At 45.6% G+C, this 24300-nt stretch overlaps 1 protein-coding gene across 2 annotated transcripts in view; it reads right to left on the reverse strand.

Annotated features, from left to right (window-relative positions):
* Positions 1 to 24300, reverse strand: part of ALKAL1 (ALK and LTK ligand 1) — a 241715-nt gene that overhangs the window by 87871 nt on the left and 129544 nt on the right. The window contains exon 2 of one of the 2 annotated variants that reach the window (XM_077270488.1): positions 20917 to 20991. The exons of the other annotated variant lie outside the window; for it this stretch is intronic. Within the exon in view, the coding sequence (XP_077126603.1) occupies positions 20917 to 20991 (75 nt within the window). The remainder of the gene's footprint in view (positions 1 to 20916; positions 20992 to 24300) is intronic. 2 annotated transcript variants of the gene reach the window in all.

The following is a 24300-nucleotide window of genomic DNA, read 5'->3' on the forward strand; positions in this document are numbered from 1 at the left end:
GGTCTTTGTTTTCTCTGCAGTACTAGTTAGCTCTTAGGCTGGTGCGTGGCGTCTAGAACCAACGTAGGCACGCTCACTGGCTATCTCTAGTTGCGTTTGTCAGGCGTAGGGCAGCGGTCAGCGCAGGTTCCATCACCCTAGAGCTCGTCCGATATTTATTATACTTTGCTTATCCTGTGCTATCCCTAGTCATTGGGGATTCATGACAGATTCTTGACATCTGTGCTGCGTCTCATTACAAAGGGAACTCGCGCCTCCAACACAGTTTGACTGTATAAAGGGCTAAATGTTATACGTGTTTCATTCAGCGTGTGCAAGGAGCAAAATTAAAAGAGCAACCTTTGACTTGTGCAGCACTACTGCTGCATAAGCTGTGGCTCTTCTACTTTGTAACCCCTGAGGGGGGTTAAAGGTTACCTTTGAAATTGGTTCAATTAGGCTTCGGCCTACACTCTGCTCCCCCTGCAGAGCCCGGGCTCCAACACCGCCAGTTGGGGCCCGGTACTGCTAGCTGCACAGAGAAAAACACCAGCCAATGTGTCAGTGGGGTTCAGCACCGCCAGCTGTTCCCCTGCTGTGCAGCCGGCAACGTGTCCTGCAACTGCCACGCAGGCACAACAGACCCAAAGCTGCCGCCAGTGCAGGCTTCGGCCTACACTCTGCTCCCTCTCCTCCTCCTGCTGACCCCGGGCTCTAACACCGCCAGTTGGGGCCCGGTACTGCTAGCTGCACAGAGAAAAACACCATCCAATGTGTCAGTGGGGTTCAGCACCGCCAGCTGTTCCCCTGCTGTGCAGCCGGCATCGTGTCCTGCAAAAGCCACGCAGACACAAGAACTGAAATTGAAGGGAACCTGTCCCCCCTCCACCAGGTGTTTGTACGTTTTCCAGCCACCTTGTACAGCGGTAATGCTGCATGTGTGCAAGGTGGCTCATAAACGTATTCTCCTCGCACATGTGGAACTGAAAACACGTCTGAAATGTGTCCTCTGTGTGACCATTTAACCGTCCCGGTGGTGTGACTTTCCTTTGTAATGACACGCTGCAACCCCCTTGGTAGCGCTGCCCGTCTTCTGGCATCATTGTTTGGCTGCCTGCGCCTCTGCGGCCGCCCTGACCCACACAACGCCCCTCGGTGTCTTATTTCTTGGGACTGCGAGGGTGTGATTGATGGGCATGAGCAGTGCATCAGTTCGCCTGTCCCTCATCTCCTTCCGCCTTCTTCAGACTGTGCGGCTTCATGGCCGTGGCATGCGATAAGGGATCAGCTGACGCCGCACAGTCTGAAGCGGGTGTAAGGACCCGAGTGTGAGAGGCGAACATATGTGCTGCGCCAGGCCATGAATCCCAGCCCCGCAGTGTTTTAACAATGTTAAGACACTGCGGGGCTGGGATTCATGGTCATCGCGAACCGCACTGGCCGACATTAAATGATGTCAGAGGATGGGCAGCGCTAACAGCGCTAGGCCAGGGGATAACACGACAGCGCAGACTCCTGTACGGCAAATAACAACGCTCAGGAGGCTGCACCCAGCACCAAGGTGGGATTCTTGACATCTGTGCTGTGTCTCATTACAAAGGGAACTCGCGCCTCCAACACAGTTTGACTGTATAAAGGGCTAAATGTTATACGTGTTTCATTCAGCGTGTGCAAGGAGCAAAATTAAAAGAGCAACCTTTGACTTGTGCAGCACTACTGCTGCATAAGCTGTGGCTCTTCTACTTTGTAACCTCTGAGGGGGGGTTAAAGGTTACCTTTGAAATTGGTTCAATTAGGCTTCGGCCTACACTCTGCTCCCCCTGCAGAGCCCGGGCTCCAACACCGCCAGTTGGGGCCGGTACTGCTAGCTGCACAGAGAAAAACACCAGCCAATGTGTCAGTGGGGTTCAGCACCGCCAGCTGTTCCCCTGCTGTGCAGCCGGCAACGTGTCCTGCAACTGCCACGCAGGCACAACAGACCCAAAGCTGCCGCCAGTGCAGGCTTCGGCCTACACTCTGCTCCCTCTCCTCCTCCTGCTGACCCCGGGCTCTAACACCGCCAGTTGGGGCCCGGTACTGCTAGCTGCACAGAGAAAAACACCAGCCAATGTGTCAGTGGGGTTCAGCACCGCCAGCTGTTCCCCTGCTGTGCAGCCGGCATCGTGTCCTGCAAAAGCCACGCAGACACAAGAACTGAAATTGAAGGGAACCTGTCCCCCCTCCCCCAGGCGTTTGTACGTTTTCCAGCCACCTTGTACAGCGGTAATGCTGCATGTGTGCAAGGTGGCTCATAAACGTATTCTCCTCGCACATGTGGAACTGAAAACACGTCTGAAATGTGTCCTCTGTGTGACCATTTAACCGTCCCGGTGGTGTGACTTTCCTTTGTAATGACACGCTGCAACCCCCTTGGTAGCGCTGCCCGTCTTCTGGCATCATTGTTTGGCTGCCTGCGCCTCTGCGGCCGCCCTGACCCACACAACGCCCCTCTGTGTCTTATTTCTTGGGACTGCGAGGGTGTGATTGATGGGCATGAGCAGTGCATCAGTTCGCCTGTCCCTCATCTCCTTCCGCCTTCTTCAGACTGTGCGGCTTCATGGCCGTGGCATGCGATAAGGGATCAGCTGACGCCGCACAGTCTGAAGCGGGTGTAAGGACCCGAGTGTGAGAGGCGAACATATGTGCTGCGCCAGGCCATGAATCCCAGCCCCGCAGTGTTTTAACAATGTTAAGACACTGCGGGGCTGGGATTCATGGTCATCGCGAACCGCACCGGCCGACATTAAATGATGTCAGAGGATGAGCAGCGCTAACAGCGCTAGGCCAGGGGATAACACGACAGCGCAGACTCCTGTACGGCAAATAACAACGCTCAGGAGGCTGCACCCAGCACCAAGGTGGGATTCTTGACATCTGTGCTGCGTCTCATTACAAAGGGAACTCGCGCCTCCAACACAGTTTGACTGTATAAAGGGCTAAATGTTATACGTGTTTCATTCAGCGTGTGCAAGGAGCAAAATTAAAAGAGCAACCTTTGACTTGTGCAGCACTACTGCTGCATAAGCTGTGGCTCTTCTACTTTGTAACCCCTGAGGGGGGGTTAAAGGTTACCTTTGAAATTGGTTCAATTAGGCTTCGGCCTACACTCTGCTCCCCCTGCAGAGCCCGGGCTCCAACACCGCCAGTTGGGGCCCGGTACTGCTAGCTGCACAGAGAAAAACACCAGCCAATGTGTCAGTGGGGTTCAGCACCGCCAGCTGTTCCCCTGCTGTGCAGCCGGCAACGTGTCCTGCAACTGCCACGCAGGCACAACAGACCCAAAGCTGCCGCCAGTGCAGGCTTCGGCCTACACTCTGCTCCCTCTCCTCCTCCTGCTGACCCCGGGCTCTAACACCGCCAGTTGGGGCCCGGTACTGCTAGCTGCACAGAGAAAAACACCAGCCAATGCGTCAGTGGGGTTCAGCAACGCCAGCTGTTCCCCTGCTGTGCAGCCGGCATCGTGTCCTGCAAAAGCCACGCAGACACAAGAACTGAAATTGAAGGGAACCTGTCCCCCCTCCCCCAGGCGTTTTTATGTTTTACAGCCACCTTGTACGACAGTAATGCTGCATGTGTGCAAGGTTACATAGTTACATATAGTTACATAGTTATTAAGGTTGAAGGAAGACTGTAAGTCCATCTAGTTCAACCCATAGCCTAACCTAACATGCCCTAACATGTTGATCCAGGGGAAGGCAAAAAAACCCCATGTGGCAAAGAGTAACTCCACCATGGGGAAAAAAATTCCTTCCCGTCTCCACATACGGCAATCAGACTAGTTCCCTGGATCAACGCCTTATCAAGGAATCTAGTGTATATACCCTGTAACATTATACTTTTCCAGAAAGGTATCCAGTCCCCTCTTAAATTTAATTAATGAATCACTCATTACAACATCATACGGCAGAGAGTTCCATAGTCTCACTGCTCTTACAGTAAAGAATCTGCGTCTGTTATTATGCTTAAACCTTCTTTCCTCCAGACGTAGAGGATGCCCCCTTGTCCCTGTCTCAGGTCTATGATTAAAAAGATCATCAGAAAGGTCTTTGTACTGTCCCCTCATATATTTATACATTAACATAAGATCACCCCTTAGTCTTCGTTTTTCCAAACTAAATAGCCCCAAGTGTAATAACCTATCTTGGTATTGCAGACCCCCCAGTCCTCTAATAACCTTGGTCGCTCTTCTCTGCACCCGCTCCAGTTCAGCTATGTCTTTCTTATACACCGGAGACCAGAACTGTGCACAGTATTCTAAGTGTGGTCGAACTAGTGACTTGTATAGAGGTAAAATTATGTTCTCCTCATGAGCATCTATGCCTCTTTTAATACATCCCATTATTTTATTTGCCTTTGTAGCAGCTGCCTGACACTGGCCACTGAATATGAGTTTGTCATCCACCCATACACCCAGGTCTTTTTCATTGACGGTTTTGCCCAGAGTTTTAGAATTAAGCACATAGATATACATCTTATTACTTCTACCCAAGTGCATGACCTTACATTTATCCCCTTTAAAGCTCATTTGCCATTTATCAGCCCAAGCTTCTAGTTTACATAAATCATTCTGTAATATAAAATTGTCCTCCCCTGTATTGATTACCCTGCAGAGTTTAGTGTCATCTGCAAATATTGAAATTCTACTCTGAATGCCCCCTACAAGGTCATTAATAAATATGTTAAAAAGAAGAGGGCCCAATACTGACCCCTGTGGTACCCCACTGATAACCGTGACCCAGTCCGAGTGTGCTCCATTAATAACCACCCTTTGTTTCCTATCCCTGAGCCAGCTCTCAACCCACTTACACATATTTTCAAGGTGGCTCAGAAACTTATTCTCCTTGCCCATGTTGAAGTGAACACGTCTAAAAATGAGTCCTCTGCGACCATTAAAACGTCCCTCAGGTGTGATTTTCCTTTGTATTGACACGCAACAAGCTCCTTGGTAGCGCTGCCCGTCTTCTGGCATCATTGTTTGGCTGCCTGCGCCTCTGCGGCCGCCTTGCCCCACACAACGCCCCTCGGTGTCTTATTTATTTGGACTGCGAGGGTGTGATTGATGGGCATGAGCAGTACATCAGTTCGCCTGTCCCTCATCTCCTTCCGCCTTCTTCAGACTGTGCGGCTTCATGGCCGTGGCATGCGATAAGGGATCAGCTGACGCCGCACAGTCTGAAGCGGGTGTAAGGACCCGAGTGTGAGAGGCGAACATATGTGCTGCGCCAGGCCATGAATCCCAGCCCCGCAGTGTTTTAACAATGTTAAGACACTGCGGGGCTGGGATTCATGGTCATCGCGAACCGCACCGGCCGACATTAAATGATGTCAGAGGATGGGCAGCGCTAACAGCGCTAGGCCAGGGGATAACACGACAGCGCAGACTCCTGTACGGCAAATAACAACGCTCAGGAGGCTGCACCCAGCACCAAGGTGGGATTCTTGACATCTGTGCTGCGTCTCATTACAAAGGGAACTCGCGCCTCCAACACAGTTTGACTGTATAAAGGGCTAAATGTTATACGTGTTTCATTCAGCGTGTGCAAGGAGCAAAATTAAAAGAGCAACCTTTGACTTGTGCAGCACTACTGCTGCATAAGCTGTGGCTCTTCTACTTTGTAACCCCTGAGGGGGGGTTAAAGGTTACCTTTGAAATTGGTTCAATTAGGCTTCGACCTACACTCTGCTCCCCCTGCAGAGCCCGGGCTCCAACACCGCCAGTTGGGGCCCGGTACTGCTAGCTGCACAGAGAAAAACATCAGCCAATGTGTCAGTGGGGTTCAGCACCGCCAGCTGTTCCCCTGCTGTGCAGCCGGCAACGTGTCCTGCAACTGCCACGCAGGCACAACAGACCCAAAGCTGCCGCCAGTGCAGGCTTCGGCCTACACTCTGCTCCCTCTCCTCCTCCTGCTGACCCCGGGCTCTAACACCACCAGTTGGGGCCCGGTACTGCTAGCTGCACAGAGAAAAACACCAGCCAATGTGTCAGTGGGGTTCAGCACCGCCAGCTGTTCCCCTGCTGTGCAGCCGGCATCGTGTCCTGCAAAAGCCACGCAGACACTTGCTCTTGTACCTTCTGCTCCCCATCCTGGTTCCAGTACCGTCAGCTGGTTCCGGGCAGAGCCTTTGGCTTAGGTGCCTCCCTCTGGGTATCCGAGTTCCACCAACGTCAGGTGGTCCTTGGTAGTGCTTTCAGGCACGGGTACCTCCTGCTTAGTAACCGGGTTCCAGTAACGTCAGCTGGTCCTCGGTAGTTCCATTGGCTCTTGGACCTTCGGCTACCCATCCAGGTTCCAGCACCGTCAGCTGGTTCTCGGCAGTGTCTTTTGCTCTTGTACCTTCTGCTCCCCATCCTGGTTCCAGTACCGTCAGCTGGTTCCGGGCAGAGCCTTTGGCTTAGGTGCCTCCCTCTGGGTATCCGAGTTCCACCAACATCAGGTGGTCCTTGGTAGTGCTTTCAGGCACGGGTACCTCCTGCTTAGTAACCGGGTTCCAGTAACGTCAGCTGGTCCTCGGTAGTTCCATTGGCTCTTGGACCTTCGGGTAGCCATCCGAGTTCCAGTTCCATCAGCTGGTTCTCGGCATTTTCTCAGCCTTCTTGTACCTTCTGCTACATTTCCAAGTTCAAGAGACTAAACACGATGACCCGGAAGACCACCCCTAAGATGACGACGACACCAGAGACGACAACCACCGTGATGACGACGACCCTGGAGACGATGACCCTGAAGACCACCCCGATGACGACGACCCCGGAGACGACGACCCTGAAGACCACCCCGATGACGACGACCCCGGAGACGACGACCCTGGAGACGATGACGACCTGGAAGACCGAGAAGCAGAAGAACAAGAGGCTGCAGAACAAAGAGCAGAAGAACATTAAGCATAAGACTAAATATCAGAGCAAAAAATATTATCTAAATTATAAGCAGAAGAAGACTAAGCAGTGTATGGGGGTGAGTCCGTTCCTCCTCGTGGTGCCCCTGGATAAAGCCTGATGCTGCAGGCCAAACTGAACGCGGACAAATGTAACTGTTTTGTGACAGGCAGAACGGAAGGTGTAATCTTCAAACTTTTATAGATAACAACTACGGGAATGCCTGTCACAAATAAGAATATGATGAAGAAGTAGAATATGATGAAGATAATAGTAAAATAAAAAGAATATGAACAATGTAACCCAAAAAATAATAGGTAGAAGATGAAGAAGAAGATGAATAAGGTGAAGAAGTTGATGTCAAAGAAGCTGATGATGAAGATAATGAAGAAGAAAGTGTGGGAGAAGTAAAAAAGAAGGTGAAGGGCATGGTAGTAGTGAAACATCAATATCTGACAAAATAAAAAAAAAAATTAACATAGTCAAAATCTTTCTACCGCCGAACGTCATAAAAAACAAAACAAAATCCTGCTATTCTATTACATTGGGCTAAACCTCTGTGCCTTTAATGTCTCCACCACGTCCCCCAATACATCCTACATTATTCTTAGTTGTTTTCCTACATGTAGAATGAACCTACAAGTTTATAAAGGGTTTATTTTAATTCCGATATTTTCGTCCCATTGACTTGCATTGGGATCGGGTATCGGTATCGGATTAGATCCGATACTTTGACGGTATCGGCCGATACTTTCCGATACCGATACTTTCCGATATCGGAAGGTATCGCTCAACACTAATGACAAGTTGTACTTACATAGATTAGCTAAAAATGTAAACCAATTTGCATGGTCTGCTTCTTTGACTCAGGATTAGCACAGAACAGAATTAATTAACCTCTCTAGTTAGTTGAAGTGCATAATATCTGTGAAGATTCAATGTACATAGCTTACATAGATTGTGTAAAGGGAATGGTGGTGGAACCATGGTGCCGTGGATCAAGGAGATTCTGAAGGGAGCATGATTAGGTGAAGACATGACTCTTCGCTTGAGCCCCTGATAGTGGGGTTAGGCTTGGCTCTGGATGGATGCAAGGTATTACTCCAGAAAAGACCTAGGATGAAAGGTACCTAACTGTATTGGGGCAGGGAGCTGGAATGGTCAGGAATGGGTAAGCTTGGCTGGTAAAGGCAGGCACGACAGGAATACACAGGTGCAGGCAGGTACGGCTGGTATACAGGCAGGCACAGCAGATGCAGTGGAGGTGCTTTAAATAATAAGTGTCTCCCAGCCATTGGTTGGGGACACTATAGGATGGAGCGTGCTGTCTCATTAAGAGACCAAGAGCATGCAAGCATGCTCTAAGCTCACCCTGCAGACCTCGTGAAGCAACAGAAGAAGGAGGAAGCGCAGGACAAGGCCCGATGTAGTGAATCATTGTCCTTGCAGAGGAGAGGAGGATGGGAAGTGTCCAGGGATGCCGATACTACAGTACCCCCCTTTACGCCTCTCTCCTTCAAGCCCATAAGAAAGCACTCCATAAGGAGAGGGGCATGGATGTTCAAATTGGGCTCTCATGACCTTTCCTCAAGACTAAACCCCTTCAAATCCACAAGAAAAAAGGTTTTTCTTCTTACCCTGCCTGTGACCAGAATATTCTCTACCTGAAAAGCATCTTCAGAACTGACTGGAGCTGGAGTGGTACTCAGGTCTGTGAAGAAGTAACTAAAGATGACAGGTGTCAAGAGCACCGCTGCAGACTTACAGCAGGAGTCTATGCATGTGTTACCGAAGGACAGAGAGAGATAGTAAGGAGCGCTGCTGTGAGCTTACCTGCCAGAGTGCAGGACCTGAAACACGTGACCTCTGGGGGAGTGGATGAAGGCGGAGCCAGACGTCGAGTAACGGCGGTGACCGGCGACGGCGGAGAGTAGTTTGAATGTACTGAAGTCAAGCCAGGAGATTGATGAAGTACCAGAAAGGGATGAGACGTAAGCATGGTTGAGACGTAGCAAAAGGTAGGGGAGCCAAAGATAGCGGTGCAGTACAAACGGGGCAGACAGGAGGGAAGTTAGAGTACCAAGCCAAAGGTCATCAACAGACAATTAGCACAGAGTCACAAGGCAAAGCACTGAACGAGAAACAGACTGAGCTGTACACAAGCAAGCAATCAGACAAAACAGTATGCAAGCACACCAGGGGGTCAGAAACACAGACAAGACAGATGTATCACTGACAAGGATCCCCAGATGAAGGTGAGTAAATATAGCCCTCCCCAAACCAAAAGGAGGCTATACAAATTAATCCCAAGAGGACAGGGAAGGAACCCTGTCCACAACCATGACAACAGGTTTAAGGAGAGACATGGGGAATTAATCGGGGATCCATAAAGAGGCAGGGAGTTTGAGTTTGGAAATTACAGTGTTTATCTGTTTGAGGACTTCGAATGGACCGATAAAGCAAGGACCCAGCTTGCACAAAGGTATCTTGAGATGGACAAACTTTAAAGAAAGTCTAACCTTATCCATCCCCAGAACGAAACAGAGATAGGTCTAAACATCTTGTGTCCATGTGTCTCTTCATTCATTCTAAAGATTTCATTAATGTGGCCTTAGTGTCCTCCAAAATTCCAGAGAAGCACTTGATGAGAACTTCAGCTGCAGTGACGTCGGTGATAGTAGGCATAGGGAATGGAATATTAGGGTGCTGACCATACACAACAGAAAACTGAGTTTTTGCTGAGGACTCACTCACATGGTTATTATAGGAGAATTCAGCCCGAGGCAGGAGGCTGGCTTAATCATTGTGTGATGCATTGACGAAATGCTGTGGGATGTTGGATAAGATTTGGTTGACCTGCTCTACCTTGCCAATGGATTGGAGATGGAAGACAGAAGTCCAGTGTGACATTTAGTAGTTTACAGGTAGCCCTTCTGAAGTGAGGTGTGAACTGTTGTCTCTATCAGAGACTATATGGAGAGGTAACCCATGAAGATCGAAGATACCATATATACTTATGTATAAGCCGAGTTTTTCAGCACATTTTCTATGCTGAAAAAGCCCCCTTGGCTTATACTTGAGTGTGGGTCCCACTTACCGGAGCAGTGGGTCACAGGAGCCAGCTGCTGTGGTTAACACCTGCGCCTGCTACTTAAGAGAAATGAATATTCACTGCTCTCCATGCCCATGGGAGAGGAGAGCAGTAAATATCAATTTCTCTTTAATAGCGGACAAGGTGTTAGCCACAGCAGCCTGCTTCCTGCAGCTGCTGGACTCTGAAGTGTGCCCGCTACCTAATTGAATGAATATTTACTGCTCTCCACTCCCCTAGGCATGGGGAGCAGTGAATATTCATTCCCTTTAGTAGCAGGCACATGTAATCACCCAGCTGCTGCAGCAAGCCAGTGGCTGAGATTACTGTGCCCGCTATTAGAGATCAATGAATATACACTGCTCCACATGCCCATAGTCCCGGGGTGGAGAGCAGTGAATATTCCAGCAGCTGTCCTCTACTTGTAAGCTGCGCATGATGTCACTGCCATGCACTGCTTACAAGCATAAATCAGCTATAGGCATCAGAACAGGACGCTCAGAGGGAGCGCAGGGTAGGTAAATAGAATGGTCTATGTTTTTTAATGTTTTTCTGATGGGGACCATGCATACCAGGATAGGGATGAGGGGGCCATGCATACCAATGTGGGGATGAGGAGGCCATGCATACCAGTATAGTGATGAGGGGGCCATGCATACCAGGATGGGGATTAGGAGGCCATGAATACCAGTATAGTGATGCGGAGACATACCAGGATAGGGATGAAGAGGCCATGCATACCAGCATAGTAATGAGGGAGCCATGCATACTAGTATGGGAATGAGGGGGGCTATGCATACCATGCTTATACTTGAGTCAATAAGTTTTCACAGTTTTTTGTGGTACAATTAGGTGCCTTGACTTATATTCGGGTCGACTTATACTCGAGTATTTGCAGTATGTTGGATGAACTTCCCAGCAAGCACAGGAGCCAATGGGAGACCGGACAATGGAGTAAAATGAGCCATCTTGGAGAAGTGATCCACAACTACCCAAATGATGGTACATCAGACCTACACTGGAAGAATGGTAATGAAGTCCATTGCAATGAGCTGCAAGGGAGCAGATTGTAGGGAAAGAAGTTAACGACCAGTCAGAAGCTGTTTTGAAATCATATTCTGGGCACAGGAGGGAAAGGCGGAGATGAAATCCACAATAACTTTACACAGGGATGGCCACCAATAATGCAGTAAAAAGAGAAAAACTGTTTATTTCTGCCTGGCATGACCAGCCAATTTAGTGACTCCCACTAAAGGGCAAGCTTCCTTTTTGGTTCAGTGGCGAAGGTCTTTCCAGATGGAACCTAGGACAAGTCCAACGGAGAGACAGTAACCATTTTGGAGGACTCAATGATGTGTTGAGGCTCTGCCTACTGGTTAGAAGGACTTAGAAAGTGCATCCACCTTGTCGTTTTTGTCTGCCGGCTGAAAATGAAGAATAAAATAAAGATGGGAGAAGAATAGAGACCACCTTGCTTGACGTGGTTTTAGCTACTGTGCAGACTGCATATAGCCTAAGTTATTGTGGTCAGTGTAAATAGTTACTGAATTAATCACTCCTTCAAGAAAAAAGCTTCACTCCTCAAGAGCCAATTTAATAGCCAACAGCTCTTGATCACCGATCAAGTAGTTGCATTCTGGAGCTGAGAAGATCTTGGCAAAAAAACACAGGTCACTAAACGGCCAGAAGAAGACTTCTGCACAAGAACAGCTCTGGCCCTAGAGGAAGAAGCATCCACCTCCAAAAGCCCCCCAAAATTGCTTATTATTGTTAAGTTGGTGTAGCACTGGAGCGGAGTAGAGGGCCTGTCTTCAGGAGACAAAGTGCTCTCAAAGTCCGGAGTCTACACCCTAGGATTAGCTCCCTTCCAGGTCAGGGCAGATATTGGGGAGTCCGAGAGGAGAAATATGAAATTAACTGGTGTTAGTTATTAGTGAATCTGAGATACCGATGGATTGCTTCAGGCCATTGGGACGGGGCCACTGCAGGTCGGCAAACACCTTCTTGGGATCCATCCTCAGTCCGATCTCTGAGTTAATGTATCTTAGGAATGGAAGAGAGGTTTGCTCTAAGATGCACTTCTCAAACTTGGAGTACAAACAGTTCTTCCTCAATCTCTGTAGACCCTGGTGGACATCCCTCCTGTAGACAGATAGGGAGAGAACACCAATATGCCTTCCTGGTACATCACCACACACGAGTAAATAAGTTCCCGAAAGATATCATTCACCAGTTCTTTGAACACTGCTGAGACATTACAGAGCCCAAATGGCATTGCACGATTCTTATAATGACCATCCCGGGTGTTAAATACAGTCTTACATTCATCCCCCTGGCGTATTTGGATCAGGTTATATGCCCCCCTGAGGTCAAGTTTAGTAAAGACTTTGATACTTTTGAGATGCTCAAATAACTCTGGTATGAGGAACAGAAGATATTTATTCTTGATTGTTTTCTGATTGAGGCTTATAGTCAATACATGGGCGAAGTGAGAGGTCCTTTTTCTTTGCAAAGAAGAATCCTGCTTCAGCTGGGGTGGATGACTTCCAGATAAAACCCCTGGCTATGTTCTCTTTGATATATTTGCACATGGCTCAAGTTCCAGCATGGGAAAGAGGGTAAATAAAGGCTTGTGGAGGAGAAGAACCAGGAAGGGGGTCTATAGGGAAGTTGTACGACCTGTGTGGTGGTAGTGTATCTGCCTCCTTATCAAAGACATCCACGTAAGTCCAATAAGTGGGAGGAAAGACAGGTAAACTGGATGTAGTAGTTGGAGGTTGAGCAGGACAAATGGGGACAAAACATCTCTCATGACAGGACTGACCCCAACAAAGCACTTCTCTGGATCCACAATCCAAGACAGGCTTGTATGCTTGTAGCAATGGCAGGTCCAGGAGCAGAGGAGATCTGATCCAAGTGCAACATTCCTACCCAAAGTTCTATAGCTTCAGAAATGAAAATAATGACCTCAGACAGAGGTTTCCCATCCACAGAAGATACCACTTCTGGACTCTGTAGTCATTGAATGGGGATCGGAGACCACTCCACAACTGCCTGATGAATGAAATTTCCTGTGGAACCAGAGTTCAGATAAGCCAATTCTACAAAATGGTTGTTGCCACAGGAGAAGAACATAGACATAGTCAGTGGAGAGGAGTGGTCCTTCCCCAGGGTAGCTTCTCCTACTGACCCTAGGCTTTTGAGTTTTCCAGCTTCTTTGGACAGGAACAAATTAGATGTTAGGGAGCACGACAGGCCTCCCTGACATTGTTTGGCTAGCTTCAACCAGTCTATTTGCATAGAATCGGAGAAGAGTGTCAAAGCTGTGGTCTTTGGAAGGTAGGGGACAAGTGCACGGCTCTTCTCTCTCGGATCACCTCCGTGGAGCGCTTATGAAATCGATCTGAGTTCCCAGGGATACCAGGTGTTCTAGCAAGGTGAGCACATCTCGACCAGCCAATTTGTCCTTAATTCTCCCCGATAGGCCTTCCCTGTGTGCGGCCACCAGCACCCTGTTATTCCAGGTAAGTATGGAGGACAGGGTACAAAAATGGCAGCGTACTGGCCCACTGAGATTTTCCAGGGTGCAATCCAAGGAGGGAAGATGCTGTAAAGGAAACACAGACAGGCTCATCAAAGACTTTGCATATCAAAAATCTTGAAGGCTTCAAGAAAAGTCTGGAGGTTGGAGACTAGAGGATCCCCTCTTTCCCACAAGGGGTTGAGCCACTTCAAAGCTTCACCGGTAAGAAGGGACATAATGAATTGCACTTTGGCATGATCAGATGAGAAATGATGTGCCAAGAGTTCAAAGTGCGGTGTGCATTTATTGATGAACCCATGGCATTAAGTAGGATCAATGTCAAATGGTGGAGGAGCAGACAGACAGGGTTCTGAACCAGTAGCATAGCAGGTTAGCTGGACAGGAGTGGATGCGGCCACAGATCTCAGCGTGTCCAAGCAGTTGATCACAGTCTGAAGATGGGACAAGATTTTGTCATGCTGGTCCTTGTGGTGGGAGACCTCCTGGTAAAAGTCAGAGGCTCTAGAGAATGAAGGGCCAGCTGGTTCCATGGCCTGAGCTAACTGTAACAGGAACGGTGGTGGAACCACTTTTCCATGGACAGATGAGAGCCTGGAGGGGTGTGAATAGGCGAACACTTGACCATTAGCTAGAAACCATGATGTGGGGTTAGGTTTGACTGCAGGTGCTACTCCAGGATGAACCCTGAACACATGGCAGCTGACCCCCAAAGGGCAATGAGCGGGAATGGTCAGGAATGGGTAAACTTGGCTGGTACAAGCAGGCACAGCAGGAATACAGGAATGGCAAGTATGGCTGGTATACAGGAGAACACGGCTGGTTCAGACATGCATGGCTGGTATACAGGCAGGTACAGAAGGTGCAGGCACGGACAGCTGGTAAACAGGCAGGCTTGGCAGGTACAGACAGGTACAGTAAAATACAGTTAAAATTAGAGTAATATGGTTGATTTCTTTATTCTTCTTTATCATTTTGTACACAGCACTCTATTATTTGCCTTTTCTCATTCTATCAGAACAGCCTAAATAATAACTGTCATTTAAATTATTTCATAATTCAATAGTACGTGTTAGGCATCGGGATTATCCTGCTGTGGGGGATAGATCCCAAGCATTGTCTGGTGCTGTGGTCTCTCATTCGGATTTGGCCGCTGCGGTTTCTGCTCCCAGCATCTTGCTCAGGCTCGTGGTACACATTTGGTTACTACTGGCTCTCCAGCCAAGTCTATGTATACCAGTGATATGCAGGTGCAGCCTTGCGCTCTGGAGTCTAAGTCCAGAAGTCACCTTTCTGAGCATGTCCGTGATGTGGCGTCTTCTTATTGGTGGTTGGACTTTAGCTGCTCTGGTGATGTGGCAGCTCCGGATTGGCCCACGGGCGATGTCTCGACCGACTGGGCATGAGTGTTTGGGGTGGAGCCTAGCATATAAAAGGCTCTCAGTGGCGCACGAGGGCGCACTAGTGTCATTTATGTTTGGGGAGTGTGGGTGGCTACTCTACCACTCTGCATGTTTGTGTATGTGCCTTTGCTCAGAGACTACACACTGACAGGCAGGATGCACACTTATGTGGTTTCGTACCCTTGGCTCAGTGCCGGAGTCTCTGGTCTGCTACATGCTTAGGGTGCCGGTCAGGCACAGGTTCAGTAGCGTCAGGACTGGGGTAACTAGCCGCTTGGCTTAGCATCTGTTTCGTACATGTGCACGATTGGCACAGTTCAGTTACAGAGCAAGCTCAACCCTTATGCTATACTTCTTGGTGAAAGTGACACGGCATTGTACCTAGCATCAAAGAGAAGACAAAAAGAGAAATGATCCAGCTGGAGGTGGAGGCAGTTCAGACTTTGTGAGACTTTATTAGACAACTAAAGTGATAAATAGTTCTTCAAAATGAAAAATCTTTACATAGCAAACACCTGGCACACCAGTGAGGAGGATCAACACGTTTCAACTATGAAGTCTTACTCATGATCTACTATCTAAGACTTCATAGTTGAAACGCGATAATCCTCCTCACTGGTGTGCCAGGTGTTTGCTATGTAAAGATTTTTCATTTTGAAGAACTATTTATCACTTTAGTTGTCTAATAAAGTCTCACAAAGTCTGAACTGCCTCCACCTCCAGCTGGATCATTTCTCTTTTTGTCTTCATTTGCTGTGGGCGCTCACCCCGAACCGTGCTGGGCGTTGGCAGGTCTGGGGATTTCGTCTAAGACCGGTAAGCTGACTATATTCCTTTTTTCTTTTAGCATCAAAGAGCTCTCTCTCTTGGATCAGCATCTGCTTCATTTGTGTGTATGGTTAGCACCATTTAGTTGCAGAGCTAGCCCAATCCACGTGCTATTATCTCTGTGACGCTAACAGGGTATAGCACTTCGCATACTCATCCCGTACCTCTCGGTGAAGTTACTGAGCTTGGTATAATAACTGATCAATTCTGGCAGATAAAGAAGCAGATTTCTATGATAAGATATATTACAAAGTTTCTTATTTTCATGTGTACTATTTTTTATTAAATAAAAATGACAACAACAGTTACTCTTTAAGCTGTTTCAAGGGCATTGACCAAAACCAATACTTTTGGTAAGCCAGAAATACCAAAAATAAATTTTTTATGGGTCCTTCTAGCCCATTATCTACCAATGTCCTTTTTTTGGGACACCTAACTTTAGCTTCTATTTTTAATTGAATATTGGGACGCCCTTTTCTGAAAAACCTGTACTTGTAAAAATTTTAATTTGGCAAGTAATGGGTTAAATTACACATGATTGGTCAGTTAATTCTGTGCTCTGATTGGGTAAGATTGTAAGAATTCACAGACCATTAGGATTCAGCTCTGTCACTTAACCACATGTTTACAATTCGCATGATTGCAGTCAAGTGGCGACTAGTGTCTCAGCCACATCTAGTAATAGAACATTGCAACCTCTCTAATTTTATAAGAAGGTGGTGGTCTTATTTTTCAGCTCTCATAGATGCTGTTCTGAAATACATCTTCTGCTTTTTCCAAAGCATGTTCGGGCAAAACTTGAAGGTTGAATGTCATTGATGTAAACAGCAAATTTGTCCCAGAGCCAATGCTAATAGAAAGACTTGCACAAAGCAGTTTATTATTTTAAACTCATAAAATTATATAAAACTTGTTCTAATGTGCTGACAAAAAAAATAATTTTTGTATTGTGTTCTTGTTTTCCAAATGACTCAAGGCTACTTTATGGCCAGTCAGTCTGGATCCTCTAGATGCTGATTGTTATTAAGAAAATCAGTCAAAACCAGTTTTAACTGTTTCTGGAACTGCTACTTTTTGCCACGCTTAGCTCTGACACATTTTCTTTTAATGAAATGTATTCTTCTCTTACTAATCTGTTACTGTTTTGTATATTTTTATTCAATTTTCCATATATAATGGAGGAGTGTTGGAGGATAACCCACTATTTTTTCTTGAGGAAGTGTAAGCAACAATTTAGAGATTACTGTTTACAGGAATTTAATAATCGCTGTCTCAAACCCTAGGTTGCATCCACAGAATAGCTGCTCCTTGGTAAAGCAAGGTAGGAATGATCAGCAAGACTGGGCAATGCTAGGAATGTGGGGATAATAATAGAATCAGAGACCAGAAATATAGCGAGCCCAGGAGGATGACTGGGGTAAAATCTTGAGGTTAAGAAAGAGACAAGAGATAAAAACAGTTGTCAAACAGCCCTGGTGAAAGCCAATAAGCCAATCAACAGCATATGCAATAGAGTGGTAGGTCAGTCCAATATGAAGTGTACCAGAAGTAAAGAATACAATGCAGTATTGTAGTCAGCACATATGTGTCAACAATAGAGTGTTGTAAGCTACTATTGTTCAAGGAGCTGACCTGCTAATAGTTCTCTGACTAGCCTCAGCAATTTGCTAGTTGGTAGGATCTAATGTACACAAAACAATACTACAATTTAATGCTGGACAGCATGAGAACCATTGAATAGAGCTCTCCCTTTACAGAGCGATTATTAATGGAGCTGGGTTGGTGCTGAACAAGCTCCCTGAAGGAAGGGAGGCCACTTTCTGAGAAGTGATGCGTTAAATCAGAGGGAGCGGTGAGCATGCTACAAGGAAAGCCAAAAACTGCTGCCACCACCATTGGCAGATTTCATGATTTTTATTACTACATACAGATCGTATAATAATAAATAATAATGAAATGCAAAAAAAATCACTAGTATTTAAATGTATTTAGCAGATCAGGAGGCTAGATTACAGTATCATTATATCAAAACTGTCTGATACTTCTTGATTATAAACTGTCTTTGAAAGATTTTGAAGAAATATTTGAAGAAATTTGAGAAATTTGATTTTGAAGAAAATTTCACCGATAACATATTTGGATTCTAGTGAAATGTGGAACTTACATTTTTAGCTGTAGGGATATTATTAGTAGTGCTTATCCTTACCATACAAAACGATCCCTACCTTGCAACCAATTTCTGAGGTTACAAAAAATAATGACAGCACAAGATTTCTAAAACCGGCATATGAACTAAAAAGTAGGTTACAAAATAGAGGTTATTCATTAACCATTGTTGTAGAGAAAAATTAAAATCCATAAGGCATCACTAAGGAGGGACATATCACCCTCACATTGAACAAATGGTATTAATTATAGCTGAGGAAGAAAAGAACATTATCTGTGACAAACTGGTGGCAGCAGTGGGATCTGTGTGCCCTTCAGCCTGTTACACGTGAAACATATAAATGAAGCCTTAGAAAAAGTATGCAGGGTTTCCCATAAAGACTTGCAAAGTAAAAATAAAAATAAGAATATAAATAGCAATTGGAAAATAACGGCAACAAGTCAAAATAGTCAAAGATTTATTTTTAATTTTAAATAAGGGTCTATGGATAATATTCATTGGGCCATAAAGAGGAATTGGCATTTGATTAAAAGTTATAAAGATCTGCACTCAATGGCTTGCCGTAAACCATTACCTACAGAAGATGTTGTAATTTAGGTGATGTAGTAGTCCAAGAATTGGCTAGAAGGAAACTGCCATAAAGGTAATTTTAAATGTGGAAACGTTTCATTGTGTCATCTTCATACCATGATTAATCCTGTACAAATAGGCCCTGTTTTATATCATGTGCCTAAATTTATTTCTTGCAGGACCAATTTTGTGGTCTGCATTATTTTTTGTCCATGTAAATTTTACTATATTGGTAAAAAAAAATAGTAGACCCTATTTGTACATTTCCATGAACATTACCATTCCATCACATTTGGGAAAAAGTTCCCGTAGGTTGAATAAACATTTGAATGATTACCATGGATCTCATCCACAAACTCTGCAGTTTGTATGTCTTGAGAGAGTCAACTCTCCACTGCAAGGTGGGGATTACCATAAATTATTATTGAAAAATGAAGCCAGATGGATTATCAATGTAAATGTACATGGTCAGTTAGGTCTAAATGTCAGGATCAATATGTCAGTGTTTTTCTAAGATAATGTGTATATTATCATTGCTTGTATTGTATCCCCCTTGATGATGTTTAACTTGGAGCTGCCCTAAAAGTAAGCAGCTTAACGTCATCACATACCTGGACCCATAGAAGCATTGGTAAGATGTGAAACGTCCGTCATCCTTCATGCTCCCTGTGCCCTCTACAAGCCACACTAATGTGCCTCGTTGTGGAATAAAGGACTATTTTAAAGAATGGTGAGAGATGCTTTTTATGTGCTCTCATTTATGAACATTATTTATGTACATAGTACACCATAGTCTGGAAATGACCCAATTAATTCTAGAGGGATATTGCTTTAGGCAAGCTTTGTGACCTATGCAGGGATTAGGAGAAGATGAGCTTTGGCCATCATCAGAAGTAAATCCAGGGTTATATGTTTCCATCTTCATAATAGAGGTGTCATCTTTAATTGTAATCCAACCTGTTGTAATAATGAAAAGTAATGTCGATAGAATAGGAAGTGTCAGTCTATTATAAAACTCTGTGGGCAGTGTGAAAACGGCAAGATTTACATTTTTTTTTAAATATAGTTGATGGCAAGAACAATAATGTAAATGCATGTTGGTTCAAAGGTGATGTCTGGTCTTAAATTACAAGTCTGCAGTCACTCTATGTGACTGTAGGCTTGGGAATCCACAGCGCACCATGAGGATTCTCCAGTGCTCATGCCGTGAGCAGGCAGTCATGTGATCGCAAGTGTGCCATATGCATATTACCAGTCACATTCCAACTAGATGGGCATGGGCTCACTTAATGCAAATTTATTGAGCGAAGATGGAAACAGTCTAGTTGAAATGTGACTGGGAGTATGCATATTCCATAGTTGCGGTAACATGACTGCCCTTTGCTAGCATCGGGGAACCCTCACAACATGCAGTGTGCATGATGAGAGGATTCACAAGTCTTCAGTCACTGTCATCCTGGGGGCAAGAGGATGCCCAGCATGAAGCACAACGTGAGGGGAACACCAGGGAAGATGTCAGGACTCTGAACATTTTTTACCGTTTGTGCATTACAGCCCTTTTCCAAGATGGCGTCTTTGGTCTCATGTGCACTGTGTCTTCATGCTATAAAACTCCACCCCAGCCTTCAGTCTGTGCTAGAGTATTCCGCCTTGCATCCAGCTCCTGACCTCTGATTACTCCCTGGCTATATACCTGCTCCTGTGAACCTGTGTGGTGATCCTGCTACTCTGCTCTGAGTTCTTGCTGCATACACCAGTTCCAGTAATCCTCCTTCATCTGCTGCTCGTATTTACTTCCATCTGCATTTGCTGGACATGTAAGCTGTTTGCTGCTCTGCAAAAACCTGAGACTATTAACCAGGCCTCCCTGGTTGAGCTAAGATATTATTTGAACTGCCTTATAAGCTTATCTATCTGTGTTTGGACTAAGACAAGGATTTATTCATGTCAAGTATCCTCAAGAATAATTGTGCTTCATAGACTTTTTGCGTGATTGCATTTTCCTCTGAAGTTTCCTATAGACTGCTGAGCTGCATTTGATATTGGCACCAAGTGTTGTGGACTTGAGTTTCTCTCACCTGTTTGAATCACCGTGTTATAATACAGGCTTTACCACTTATAAAACTGTGTCCTGTAGTTGTCTTGTTCCATGCAAAGAGTCTCCTGAGTTATCCCCTATAATTATTACAGAAGATGTACAAGGAAGACCCTAGCGATAGGGAGCAGGGAGAGGGTTTACCTAACATAAACCTAAGTCTGATCACTGCACTCCCTATCATCACTAGATGGGTCCTCCCCGCTGTGCATGATCACGTGCCTAAGTCCTCACTACTACAAAAAACAACATGAGGAAGGTAAGAAAAACAATGGGAAAAGACACAGCAAATAGCACTCCTCAACTTCACCAACAGGAAACCTCACTGCTGCAACAGGAACAAACACCACAGCTTCTCCAAAGACAGGATCCTACAACGGTGCTCCAGGGGCGCCGAACATCTGTGGAGAAAATCCAATCTGGCTGAAGATTTTATCCATGATAAGTTTATGCTTAAAACATACAACTCTCTCCCTCCAAACAAACCTACTTCAACACCCTCATCACCTCACTATCCAACAATCTTAAACATCTCTCTGACTTTGTATTACCTCCTCAATCCAAGAGTGCAAGCCCCAACCACCTATCTCAGTGCTGACGATTTGGCCAATTATTTCAGAGAAAAAACTGACCATATCGGACAGGAAATTTTTGTCCAAATCCCTTCATACCATGCATTGTTTTTGATCCCTTGAATGCATCTAGCTCACTCTCTGTCTTTGAACCAGTCACAGAAAAAGAAGTGATCAGGCTAATTGCATTTTTTCACTCTACTACTTGCAACAGTGAGCCTATTCTCTCAAATCTCCTCCATTTCTTCAGCTGTCACCACTCACCTAACAAAAATATTCAACCCCTCTCTCCCAGTATCTTTTCCTCCTCATTTAAACATCCCAGCATACATCAATTAAAAAAAATCCCTCGACCAAAACTGTGCTGCTAACTATAGATGTGTCTCTAATCTTTTCTTCATCTCAAAACTCCTGGAACAATAGGTCTACTACTGTCTAATCCGCTATCTCTCAGACCACACTGTTCTCTCCTGGCTCTACTCGTACCTCTCTGACTGCTCCTTCACTGTATCCGTTGTTGGCTCCTCATCCTCTCCTCTTTTTCTTTACTGTAGGAACTCAAGGATCAGTCTTAGGCCCCCTCCTGTTGTCATTGTATACTGCCCCTATTGAACAAACAATCAGTAAATTTTGTTTTAGTACCATCTCTATGCTGATGCCCAATTTTACACCTCTAGTCCTGACATCACTCCCGCATTATTACTAAACACCAGTGATTGTCTTACCGCTGTCTCTAACATCATTTCCTCCCTTTATCTGAAACTGAAACAGTCAAAAATTGATCTCCTTGTGTTTCCTTCATCCACTACATATGCCTGACATTGCAATTTCTGTGTGTGGTTTTACCATTATTCCCCAGTAAGACACTCGCTGTCTTGGGGTCATACTTGATTCAGATCTTTCGTTCACTCCCTACATCCGATCATTCACTCATGTCACCAGCACGTCAAAAATGTTTCAAGAATTCAACCTTTTCTTACTTTCGACTCTGCAAAATCTCTTACTCTAGCTCCTATTCATTCTTGTCTGGACTATTGTAACTCTCTACTAATCAGTCTCCTTCTTCTAAACTCTACCCTCTCCAATTTGTCCTGAATGCAGCAGCCATGATCATATTCATTGTTGCACTGATTACCCATACACTCCAGAGATCAATATAAACTTATCACTTTCACCCACAAAGCGCTCCACGGTTTAGCACCACCCTACATATCCTCCCTTGTCTCAGGCTACCACCTTTCGCGTGCCCTCCATTCTGCTAATGATCTAAGATTAACACCCTCAATAATCCGAACCTCCCACTCCTGTCTCCAAGACATCTTGCGTGCTGCGCCAATTATTTGGAACCCACTACTAAGGACAATTTGATTAATCCCCAATACCCACAGTTTTAAGCATGCCCTAAAAACACATTTCTTCAGACTAGCCTACCACCTCAACATGTTTATCTGACTATCCCTGTTTTGCCCATATAATATTTTCTTCAACAAAAGGACCCTCGTATCATCTGTTCTCACACCCTTTATGCATTTAATAGTTCTCTGTGTCTGTACTTTTACACATGCTGGTTGGTTTCATGCAGCATTACATGAACACCCTATTTGTTATATTGATGACTGGACTGGAAGTGCTGCAGAATAATATTAATAAGAGGTCAGTATAGATAAACTATAACTGACAAGACATGAAGCTAGCAGTGAGTTTATATAGTGGAAGACAGTGGTCACAAGGTGCTGCAGCTGAGAAGCTCCACGCTCACAGTCAGAAGAGAAAGGGTCCTTAACCCTTTCAACAATGAACAAAAGTAAATCCACTCTAATTAAAAGTAAATTACAAAGGAATCCTAAAGAGGACCTGTGATCTATTTAACACTGTGACCTTCTGATCCCAGAACCTCCAGGAGTCACATCATGACATTTTACTCCACTTAAGGTACCGTCACATTAAGCGACGCTGCAGCGATATCGACAACGATGCCGATCGCTGCAGCGTCGCTGTGTGGTCGCTGGAGAGCTGTCACACAGACAGCTCTCCAGCGACCAACGATGCCGAAGTCCCCGGGTAACCAGGGTAAACATCGGGTTACTAAGCTCAGGGCCGCGCTTAGTAACCCGAAGTTTACCCTGGTTACCATTATAAATGTAAAAAAAACCCACTACATACTCACCTTCTGATGTCTGTCATGTCCACCGGCGTCCGCTTCCCGCACTGACTGTGAGCTCCGGCCGGCCGTAAAGTGAAAGCAGAGCAGAGCGGTGACGTCACCGCTGTGCTGTGCTTTACGGCCGGCCGGCGCTCACAGTCAGTGCGGGAAGCAGACGGCCAGGGACCTGACGGACATCAGAAGGTGAGTATGTACTGTTTGTTTTTTACATTTACAATGGTAACCAGGGTAGATGGTAACCAGATATTTATCCTGGTTACCATTGTAAAACATTGCAGGCATCGTCGCTTTTGCTGTCAAACACGACGATACACGCCGATCTGACGACCAAATAAAGTTCTGGACTTTCAGCAACGACCAGCGATATCACAGCGGGATCCAGATCGCTGCTGCGTGTCAAACTCAACGATATCGCTATCCAGGACACTGCAACGTCACGGATCGCTATAGTTATCGTTGCAAAGTCGTTTAGTGTGAAGGTACCTTTACAGTCACATAGAGTGACAGCAGACTTGCAATTTAAGACTGGACAACACCTTTAAACAATAGGTCATTTTCTGACATCACATTTCATTTTATTGCAGCATGCTGTGGACTTATTTATTTATGTTGAGGTCTGTATTACACAGCTATGTTGCTTTGATGTTGTAAAGTTGTTGGATTTGGAGAATGTATACTCATATAGTTTCTAATGCCATTTGGGCTCAGGTTAAATGCAAATAAGTAAATTAGATGAGTCTGGGACTTTTTAAGTGACTTCAATTGACCCTGAATGCATGAAAATACACAATAAAACAAGCCACCAATAGAAGGAGTGAATTTTTTTTAATTCATATTTGCCAGCTTTGCTGAATTTTCCTGAGAAATTTGACTGACAGCTCAATAAATGACAGCAAATTGAAAGTACTGCAAACTCTCTAATTCCTCTGAAAACAGATGTATGACACTTTGTGCTTTCTGAGGACCGCATTCAA

The sequence above is a fragment of the Ranitomeya variabilis genome, chromosome 6, assembly GCF_051348905.1.
Source record: "Ranitomeya variabilis isolate aRanVar5 chromosome 6, aRanVar5.hap1, whole genome shotgun sequence".
NCBI lineage: Eukaryota > Metazoa > Chordata > Amphibia > Anura > Dendrobatidae > Ranitomeya > Ranitomeya variabilis.